Genomic DNA, 11,339 nt, shown 5'->3' on the forward strand with positions numbered 1-11,339 from the left:
GACAGGGTTTCACCATTTTGGCCAGGCTGGTCTCGAACTCCTGGCCTCATGTGATCTGCCTGCCTTGGCCTCCCAAAGTGCTGGATTACAGGCATGAGCTACCGTGCCTAGCCAGAACATAATGATTTTTGATACAGACACCAAAAACCCAGACATGGTCTGATGTGAAAACAGCTAGGCCTGACCACAGCAGGGCTCAACGACATCTTCTACACCCTGGCTCTATCCCAGCCATGAGGACAGATGAGTTCTAAGAATCCCTGTGCTCTCACCCAAATAAGAGAAAAGATTCATTTCTCGCCTAAATGAAGGGCAACCTTGTGGAGACTCTTCTCGAGATGTTTGGGGGCCACTCCCATAGGACTTTCTCCCTTCTTCAGTTATCAGTCAAACATTCCATTTCCAGTATCTCTCACACAGAAGGTATCCGAGGCAAGGACCATTATTTTCTTGTAGTCAACTACCTCCAAACCTCTGGGAGCTATTTTCTGAGAGGGGATGCTGGTACTTGCCGTGTCATCTCTGTCCTATCAATGTCCCACAAGGTCAGCATCCAATTTCAGGCTCACAAGTCTCTTATCACCAGCCCAGCATCGGAGTGTGCTGGGGTAGAGGCCAACATGACTCCATTGCAAATACAACATTAATGAGAGCATGAGAAGCAGTTTTCCATCAGAATAGCAGAAGAAAACTCTTTCCAGTACAGACAGGCATTTTGATCAGGCAATCTTCAGCTCTTCCCAGAACTAAGTCACAGCACTAAAAGTCAGCTTATGGTTGAAGTTTCATTCCTTCAAAGCACGTCAGTTAGAATCTGAAGGACGGTATCTTCCACTAAATCTTATAATTAAACAACCATTCCAAAACGTAAACACAAAATCACTATTTATATAAAAAGATTATAAGTATTTCCTTTAGATGTCTGGCAGCAGTTAACCAACTTGTTTTCACTCAAAATTTGGAAAGAGTTATTGCAGTGGGATTTGAGGAGTCATATTGACTACACAGGGACTCAGGGAAAGTACTGCCTTGTATTTATTTACTTTTTCTCAAGGCTACATGAAGCTTCCAAAGAGTGGCATTCTACCTTGTTCCAGGAGGACCAGTAGAAGATTGCTGAAAGAAAGGAACGTTTCTCCAGTTTGAGGGTTATTTATGGACAAAGTACTAGTTCTCAAGTTGTACACCTAACCACGTTTTTTTTTTTTTTTTGAGACAGAGTCTCACAGTGTCACCCAGGCTGGAGTGTAATGTTGTGATCTTGGCTCACTGCAACCTCCGCCTCCCAGGCTCAAGAGATTCTCGTGCCTCAGCCTCCTGAGTAGCTGGGATTACAGGCGTGCCAGCACGCCCAGCTAATTTTCATATTTTTAGTAGAGATGGGGTTTCACTATGTTGGCCAGGCTGATCTCAAACTTCTGGCCTCATGTGATCTGCCTGTCTTGGCCTCCCAAAGTGCTGGGATTATAGGCATGAGCCACCACGCCCAGCCCCTAACCACTTCTTCAGTATGCTGTTAGCTCTTGGGGATTATACCCTAAATATTTTAAGGAAGCCAATGAAACCAAAAAGGTTACCTTGTTATTACCAAATGTGGTGGACTGTATTTCCAAGATGTTTGCAATAGTATCTTCTGTCTTACATGTTTGTCTACAATTTGACCTGGCTGCTGACCCATCGCAAAGTGAAATCTGGCCGGGCGTGGTGGCTCACGCTTGTAATCCCAGCACTTTAGGAGGCCGAGGCTGGCGGATTACGAGGTCAGGAGATCGAGACCATCCTGGCTAACACAGTGACACCCCGTCTCTACTAAAGAATACAAAAAATTAGCCAGGCATAGTGGTGAGCGCCTATAGTCCCAGCTACTCAGGAGGCTGAGGCAGGAGAATGGAGTGAACCCAGGAGGCGGAGGTTGCAGTGAGCCGAGATTGTGCCACTGCACTCCAGCCTGGGTAACAGAGCAAGACTCCGTCTCAAAAAAAAAGTGAAATCTATCTCCCCTTCCTTGAATCTGAGTAGGCTCGTGACTGCTTGGACCAATAGAACACAATGAAAATGATGGTGTGGGCCGGGCATGGTGGCTCACTCCTATAATCCCAGCATTTCGGGAGGCTGAGGCGAGCGGATCACCTGAGGTCGGGAGTTCAAGACTAGCCTGACCAACATGGAGAAACCCCATCTCTACTAAAAATACAAAATTAGCTGGGTGTGGTGGCGCGTGCCTGTAATCCCAGCTACTTGAGAGGCTGAGGCAGGAGAACTGCTTAACCCAGGAGAGAGGTTGCGGTGAGCCAAGATCGTGCCATTGCACTCCAGCCTGGGCAACAAGAGCGAAACTCTGTCTCAAAAGAAAATGGTGGTGTGTTCTGAGGTTAGATCATAAAGGGTGACGTAACCTCCATCTTGTCACTGATACACTCACACTTGGAGATGTGAGCCACCACATAAAAAGCCTGACTACCCAGAGGCTAACACTGAAAGCCAAGTCACACAGCAAAGTCATATATTGGTGCTCCAGTTGGCTGTCCTTACCTTTGAATCATCCTATCTCAGGTACCAGGCATCAGTGAAGCAGCCTTCAGATGATTCCAGCTCTCAGTCACTGAGCCTGCATTCCATCCCATATCAGGGAGCAGAAAGAGGCCTCCTCATGGTGCCAGGTCCAAATTCCCTTACCCACAGAATCCATGAGCATCATATGGGTATTATTTATTTATTTATTTATTTGAGATGGAGTCTTGCTCTGTCGCCCAGGCTGGAGTACAGAGGCGCAATCTCTGCTCACTGCAAGCTCCACCTCCTGGGTTTAAGCAATTCTCCTGCCTCAGCCTCCCAATTAGCTGGGACTACAGGTGCTCGCCATCACGCCTGACTAATTTTTTGTATTTTTAGTAGAGACAGGGTTTCACTGTATTAGCCAGGATGGTCTCGATATCCTGACCTTATGATCCACCCGCCTCGGCCTCCCAAAGTGCTAGGATTATAGATGTGAGTCACCGTGTCCGGCCACCATATGGGTGTTTTAAGCTGCTAAATTCTGGGGTAATTTGTTATACGGCAATAATAACTGGAATACCATGTTTCAACCTAACCCTGCCACTATCCTATCCCATTGGTTTCCAACAGTACATACTACAAACTTCCATTCCATTTTGATTTAGGGACACATAGCAAATTCCCTTGAGCAGATGCTTGCCAAAATGATGTCCATTGCCAAGACCACAATCAGAAGTGCTACTGAAAGGGAACATGCGTAGAATCCATGGATCTCAGGCCATGGTTGAATACATTTGGCTAGAAACTGTCACATGTGCCCAAATAGTTGATATTGTCACTATTTGGGACATTGTCTGGATTTTATGACTTTTATAACTAACCATGCTAATATATAATATATAACTAACCACAGCTACTCTCTATATATATACTACTATATATATAATATATATAATAATATATGTATAATATATAACTAACCACAGCTACTGACCTAAAAAGGAATTTCACCAGTAACTATGGTCATTGAGACAAATCTAGTTTAACAAAATACAGCCAGTGCTGATGAAGACTGAAAGCCCAATACTTCTTCTTTTTTTTTTTTTTTGTGGCAGAGTCTGGCTCTGTCATCCAAGCTGGAGTGCAGTGGCGTCATCTCAGCCACTGCAACCTCTGCCTCTTGGGCTCAAGCCACCCTCCCACCTTAGCCTCCTGAGTAGCTGGGACTACAGGAATATGCCACCACACCCAGCTAGGTTTTGCATTTTTTGGTAGAGACAGGGTTTCACCATGTTGCCCAGGCTGGTCTTGAACTCCTGGGCTCAAATGATATGCCTGCCTCAGCCTTCCAAAGTGCTAGGATTACAGGTGTGAGCCACCGTGTCCGGCCCAATACTTTAATAAGAGATGCAAATCAGTATTTGTATCAGTTATCCAAATCATCTTTTTAAAAAGAATATATGGCTTAGGGGTTTAGGCTACAAATATACCCATGGAATCCAGTCACAAGCCAAGATGATTCACACTTCTAAACAGACACTCACCCTTTCTGCACTCCTGATAGATTGGTTGCAAAGGATCAGTCCAAACATTTACGTAAAAGAAAATTACTATTCTGTCCCTGTAAACCAATACACTATTAGTCTGCACTATAGACTACATTCCTGCTATCTTCATTTTCTTTTGCCCCAGACATTTCTTTATTATTATTTTCTTATTTCCAAACAGAACTCTGAGACAGTAATGAGAATTTTTGTTTCCGTTCTATTTATCTTTTTCTAATTTTAAGAAATCAACTTATTAAAGAACATTTTTGTATTCACAGTAACCTGTGTCCAATTTAAGAGGATTAAAAAAAAAAAAAAAACAACTGACACAAAGAGGAAAAGGGCCAGGCATGATGGCTCAGTCCTGTAATCCTAGCACGTTGGGAGGCTGAGGCAAGAGGATCACTTGAGCCCAGGAGTTCAATACCAAGCTGGGAAACATAGTGAGACTTCATCTCTACAAAACAATTCAAAAATTAGCTGGATGTGGTGGTGCATGCCTGTAGTCCCAGCTACTCAGGAGGCTGAGGCAGGAGGATTGCTTTGAGCCCAGAATTTGAGGCTGCCAGGGTGAGCAGTGACTGCACCACACCTGCACTCCAGCCTGGGCAACAGAGCCAGACCTTATCTCAAGAAAAAGAAAAGAAAAGAAAAACAAACAAACAAACAAACAAAAAGGATGGGGCGGTGGGAGAGATCCAGTTAGAGAATACTGGTTGGAGGCAGCCACCCTAACTACCCACATGTCTCCCCAAAACCCCCTTCCCAGGGTACAACAGTCTTGTCAAATTATTTCAGTAATAAAGCAGTTCATAGGCTTTTAGAATCCTAAAGAGAAGAAAATGAAGGCTTTGATGAACAAAGATTAACCTTGTTAAGAACCTAGAACAAAAAGTCAAATACTCTTTTTTTTTTTTTTTATGAGACGGAGTTTTGCTCTGTTCCCCATGCTGGAGTGCTGGGGCAGGATCTCGGCTCACTGCAACCACCGCCTCCCAGGTTCAAGCAATTCTCCTGCCTCAGCCTCCTGGGTAGCTGGGATTACAGGCGCCCGCCACCACGCTCGGCTAATTTTTGTATTTTTAGTAGAGACGGGGTTTCACCATCTTGGCCAAGCTAGTCTTGAAATCCTGCCCTCGTGATCCACCCGCCTCGGCCTACCAAAATGTTGGGATTACAGGCGTGGGCCACCACGCCCGGCCTAAATATTCTTTTTTAGGTGTTTTAAAAGGAGCTCGAAATAACTGTTTTCCATTGTTAAGTCTAACCTCCTCTTTCCTCATGTGAAAAGTAAAGAAATGTATCGTTGCTATATGAAGGGTTCGTTTAGGAAGACTGTGGGATGGTTAGAATGAAGAAATTGGGAAGAAAATTGGCGCCAAAAAGAATATTTAAAAAACAAAACAAAACAACAACAAAAAAAACGCGATGATGACCTGACCTGGGGGTGATTGGGACTAGGGAGTAATACTGCCAGAATACGATCCCATTTCACGGGAAAGGGAATGCCTGGGCTGGACTCCGATATAGCAGCTATTCCTGCTGGTACCTAAGCAGTTCAGAGATGCTAGACTGCAGGGATACCCCCCATCAACGAATTGAAGCATCCCATTCCCCAGGCTTCCATATGTGGGAGTTCTCTCCACCAGCGAGATAAAGGCGGGTCCAGGGAAAACAAAGCCCTAGACCACAACAAGGTAACACCTTCTCGCACCCCATTTTCACGTTCCCGCCCGGTTGCTTCCTGCTATCCTGGTCCGCTCTCCCGCCCGGCAGGGTCTAACGCTCCCACGGCTCTGCCAATTCCCCTGATGCAACCCTCCACCCCCTGCTCACTAACCCCAGTCCAGTCGGCTCTCCTGGGCCTCGACCCCCGCGGTGGAGACTAAAGGGTTCAGGTTTGGGTCCCCCACAGGCAGCCGACCTCAGGTCAGCGTATCGGAGGTGGAGCCGCATCCCCCAGCCCGGTCATCTCGTGCTGGGTTCCTCAGTGCCCACCTGGCCGATCATACTGTTTCCCAGCTCCCTCCCTCCTGCGCCTCCAGCCAACCTGGGACTGGCCTTTCGGGATGACCTTCACGCCTGGACGCAGGGCTCCAGCGCCTCGGACTTTTCCTCTGATGGGCTCCCGGCTGCCACCTTGCTCTCCGCCACCTCCACCAGCGCTTGCCCCACTTGACGCCGCCATCCCGGGCGACCGCACTGGGCACAATTCCCGCTGCCCATTGGCTGTTACCTAGGCAACCGGGAGCAACGCCACTCCGCATTGGCCCAGCCCGCCTCCGCGCCATCTTTGTGCGGGGCGGAGTGATTGCGAACCGGAGCTATGTGAAAGAGGGGTGGTCCCACCTCTGCAACGCAGATAAGACAGAGGATCCAAATCTGGCCTACCCCGAGGCCGTCTAGTTGAAATGGCAACCCCAAAGAAAACCAAACCTGCGCCGGAAGCAACAGTGACCATCAACGCGAGCGGCTGTGATCTTGCTCCAGTCCCCACTGCTGAGTTTAAGACAGATCCTAAATCCAGCTTCAGAGAAGCAGCTTTGTAAATTGTAACGCGCTGGGCAGGACAGCCTCCAATAACTCTGTGCTAGACATTGTGATATCAAGACACTTTTGCATTCGTTATAGGAATTTGTGCTGTCCTTGTCATTACCTAGATTCTTTTTGTTTAAAATATAGTACCTGGCCAGGCGCAGTGGCTCACATCTGTAATCCCAACACTTTGGGAAACCGAGGCAGAGGAGGATCGCTTGAGCCCAGGAGTTCTAGATCAGCCTGGGCAATGCAGGAAGACTCCGTATCTATAGAAAAAAAAAAAAAATTACCCAGCCTGGTGGTGTGTGCCTGTAGTCCCAGCTACTCAGGAGGCTGAGGTGGGAGGATCCGTTGAGCCCAGGAGGTTGAGGCCACAGTAAGCCATGATTCTGCCACTGTACCCCAGCCTGGGCGACCTAGCAAGACCCTGTCTCAAATAAATAAACAAACAAACAAATAAACTGCAAACCAAAAAGTATCTGAGACAGGTTTCAATTTAGAAGTTTATTTTGCCAATGTTAAGGACATGACCGTGATACAGCCTTAGAAGGTCCTAAGAATGTGTGTCCAAAATAGTTGGGCCACCGCTTGGTTTTATACATTTTAGGGAGACATAAGACATCAATCAATACATGTCAAATGTACATTGGCTTGGTCCCGAAAGGAGGTGGGGGTGGCAGGTTCCAGCATGTAAGTTGATTCAAAGATGTCCTGATTGACAATTGGTTGAAAGAGTTTAAAGACCTGGAACCCATAGAAGGGAATGTCTGGATTAAGTTAAGGAATTGTTACTAAGATATGCACACACACACACACACACACACAGAATTGTGGAAATCAAGGTTTTTATTATGCAGAGAAGGCTACAGGTAGCAGGCTCCAGAGAGCATAGATTGTAAATGTTTCTTTGCTTTTTGTTTCGTTTTGAGGCAGGGTCTCCCTCTGTCACCCAGTTGGGAGTGCAGTAGCTGGATCATGGCTTACTGCAGTCTTGACCTCCCAGGCTCAAGTGATCCTCCCACCTCAACCTCCTAAGTAGCTGAGACTACTGGTTCATTCCACTATGCCTGGCTTATTTTTGTATATTTTGTAGAGATGGTGTTTCCTCATGTTGCCCAGGCTGGTATTGAACTCCTGGGCTCAAGCGATCCTCCCATCTCTGCCCCCCAAAGTGCTGGGATTACAGGCGTGAGCCACCATGCCTGGCCAGTGTTTCTTATCAGATTTAAAAAGGTATCAGACTCTTAGTTAGTTCTCTCCTGGATCAGGAAAAAGACCTGGAAAGGGAAGGGGATTTTCTACAGAATGTAGATTTTTACCACAAAAGACACCTTTGCCTGCTATCATGACAGATGGGGTCTGCTGTCTGTCAATGCTGGTATCATTGCTACAAAGAGTCTGCTGTGTCAACCTTAAGTTCTCTGCTTTAATGTTTTTTGTTTTTTGTTTTTTTTGAGACAGAGTTTTGCTCTTTTTGCCCAGGCTGAAGTGCAATGGCGCGATCTTGGCTCACCTCAACCTCCGCCTCCCAGGTTCAAGCAATTCTCCTGCCTCAGCCTCCCAGGTAGCTGGGATTACAGGCATGTGCCACCACTCTGGCTAATTTTGTATTTTTAGTAGAAACCAGGTTTCTCCATGTTGGTCAGCCTGGTCTTGAACTCCCGACCTTAGGTGATCCACTTGCCTCGGCCTCCCAAAGTGCTGGGATTACAGGCATGTGCCACCGCGCCCGGCTATCTGCTTTAGTGTTAAATGCTGGTCCTGAATTCCAAAAGGAGGAGAATATAATGAGGCATGTCTGACTCCCACTTCTCATCATGGCCTCAACTAGTTTTTCAGGTTAATTTAGGAATGCCCTTGGCCCAGAAGAGGAGCCCATTCATTTGGTTGGGGGGCTTAGAATTTTATTTCTGGTTCACTAGATAAATAAATAAAATATAGTGCCAAGACTGGAGCGAGCAAATCTTCCTAAATACCATGCACATCAATCCGTGTATCCATATGTTTATTTCTTAAACAACGTGAGTACAGCATGATGCTAGGTTCTGTCAGGCTTGAAAAGCCATGATTGCTACTCTTTTTTTTTTTGAGACGGAGTCTTGCTCTGTCGCCCAGGCTGGAGTGCGGTAGCCGGATCTCAGCTCACTGCAAGCTCCGCCTCCCGGGTTCACGCCATGCTCCTGCCTCAGCCTCCCCAGTAGCTGGGACAACAGGCGCCCGCCACTACGCCTGGCTAGTTTTTTGTATTTTTTAGTAGAGACAGGGTTTCACCATGTTAGCCAGGATGGTCTTGATCTCTCGACCTCGTGATCCGCCCGTCTCGGCCTCCCAAAGTGCTGGGATTACAGGCTTGAGCCACTGCGCCCGGCCTCATGATTGCTACTCTTATGGCATTTATAATTAGTTGAGTGTGGTGACAAGTGTCTGTGGTCCCAGCACTCGGGAGGTTAAGGCAAGATAATTGCTTGAGCCTGGTTAATACAGAGACCCTGTCTCAAAACATAAATAAATAAGTAAATAAATAAATAAATAAATAAAATGTAGTTTCTGGGCCAGGGGAATGACATACTACAAGCAGTATTTTATGAAAATTAGTCTGGCAGTGACACTCAGAGATGACCAGTGAGAGATTAGAAGCAAAGTAACAAACTCAGAAGTTATCGTAATAATGCAACTAACACATCCTGAAAGTTTCATGTGGCATCAGTGGAGATGAAAGAAAGGGGATGAATATGAGACATATTTCATAGGGATATTTAATAAGAATCAACATAGTGTTAACAGCATGGAAACAGTCTGCCTGGATTTGGACCCAGCTCTGCCATTTACCAGCTGAATGACAATGGGCATATTACCTTTACCTCCTTGGGTCTCAGTTTCCAAATCACAGGGTATTGTAAAGCTGGTTCCATGAGTTAATCCATGCAATGCATTTAAAACAATGTCTAGGCTGGGCGCGGTGGCTCATGCCTATAATCCCAGCACTTTAGGAGGCCGAGGTGGGTGGATCATGAGGTCAACAGATCGAGACCATCCTGTAATCCTAGGGGATTAGCCGGACGTGGTGGCCCTTGCCTGTAGTCCTAGCTACTCAGGAGGCTGAGGCAGGAGAATCACTTGAACCTGGGAGGCAGAGGTTGCGGTGAGCTGAGATTGTGCCACTGCACTCCAGCCTGGGCGATACAGCTGGCTAATTTTTGTATTTTTAAGAGACGGGGTTTCACCATGTTGGCCAGGCTGGTCTCATGGGATGATTATTTCCATTTTATAGGTTAAGGAACTGAGGCTTAGAGAGGTTATGTAACTTGTCTAAAACAACTGCTCACCGTGGAGACTGAATTCAAACTCAAATGTCTCTGATTTCCAAGCCCATGCTTCCAACCATTACATTTTACACTTTTTTTTTTTTCTTTGAGATGGAGTCTGGCCCTGTTACCTAGGCTGGAGTGCAATGGCATGATCTTGGCTCACTGCAACCTCCGCCTTCCAGGTTCAAGCGATTCTTTTGCCCCAGCCTCCCGAGTAGCTGGGATTACAGACGCCTGCCCCCATGCCCGGCTAATTTTTTGTAGTAGAGATGGGGTTTCACCATGTTGTCCAGGCTGGTTTCGAACTCCTAACCTTGTGATCCACCTGCCTCGGTCTCCCCTAGGATTACAGGCATGAGCCACCATGCCTGGCCGTACATTCTACACTTTTGAAGGTAGTGTTTGTATACCCTTTTTTTTTTTTTTTGAGACGGATTCTTGTTCTGTCGCTCAGGCTGGGGTGCAGGACTGCGATCTTGGCTCACTACAACCTCCGCCTCCCGGGTTCAAGCGATTCTCCTGCCTCAGCCTCCCAAGTAGCTGGGATCATAGGTGTGCCACCATGCCCAGCTAATAATAATAATAATTATTATTATTGTATTTTTAGTAGAGACAGGGTTTCGCCATGTTGCCCAGGTTGGTCTTGAACTACTGACCTCAGGTGATCCACCCGCCTCAGCCTCCCAGAGTGCTAGGATTACAGGCATGAGCCACCGCGCCTGGCTTGTTTGTATAAATTTTAACTGAAACAGTATTCCATGGATTTATTATTATTATTATTTGAGGCTGAGTTTTGCTTTTGTTGCCCAGGCTGGAGTGCAATGGCACAATCTCTGCTCACTGCAACCTCTGCCTCCCGGGTTCAAGAGATTCTCCTGCCTCAGCCTTCCGAGTAGCTGGGATTACAGGCATGAGCCACCAAGCCTGGGTAATTTTTGTATTTTTAGTGGAGACAGGGTTTCACCATGTTGCCCAGGCTAGTCTCATTCTGTTCTAGTTTCCAGGCCCTTGGTAACCCAGTTTAACTCTGCTTCCCCTAGAAACAAGAAGGTTGCTCTATGTTGCCTACCTGACTTAGCCTTCCTCTTTTTCTCAGGTGACTCCTGCTTGGTGGACCATTTGTTTCCTCTCTCCTTTTTTCCCAGCAATCTAATTACTCTTTCTTTAAGACTCAGCTCATAGCACATGACCCACTTAAAGCCTTTGCTTGATCCTTGAGCATTCTGGTTGAAAAAAATAAATAAATAAATAAAATAAAGGCTTTGTTAAGGCTGCAGCCTGCCTCAGTTAATTGGTGAACTGTTACGGAGTTTTGAGCTCATTTTGTTGGCTTTTTTTTTCTCCAACTGCCTCAGAAAGTCACATGCCTTCAGCGTGAGGGCAGGGACTCTATCTTCCTTCCCTTTCTCACGAATAGTAATGTACTGAGCACCTACTGTGTCTAGACACT

The 11,339-nt window shown here is 46.5% G+C and overlaps 1 protein-coding gene across 3 annotated transcripts in view; it reads right to left on the reverse strand.

The window, feature by feature from the left end:
* The window catches only part of MORN4 (MORN repeat containing 4), a 19,971-nt gene extending 13,438 nt beyond the window's left edge, over positions 1–6,533 (reverse strand). For 2 of the 3 annotated variants that reach the window (XM_012000529.1, XM_012000548.1), the window contains exon 1: positions 6,094–6,533. In XM_012000529.1, the coding sequence (XP_011855919.1) occupies positions 6,094–6,334 (241 nt within the window). In that variant the 5' untranslated portion in view covers positions 6,335–6,533. The remainder of the gene's footprint in view (positions 1–6,093) is intronic. The other variant, XM_012000540.1, reaches the window with a different exon arrangement.
* Between the last annotated feature and the right edge of the window lie 4,806 nt (positions 6,534–11,339).

Source organism: Mandrillus leucophaeus, unplaced genomic scaffold (assembly GCF_000951045.1).
Source record: "Mandrillus leucophaeus isolate KB7577 unplaced genomic scaffold, Mleu.le_1.0 Scaffold117, whole genome shotgun sequence".
Taxonomy (NCBI): Eukaryota; Metazoa; Chordata; class Mammalia; order Primates; family Cercopithecidae; genus Mandrillus; species Mandrillus leucophaeus.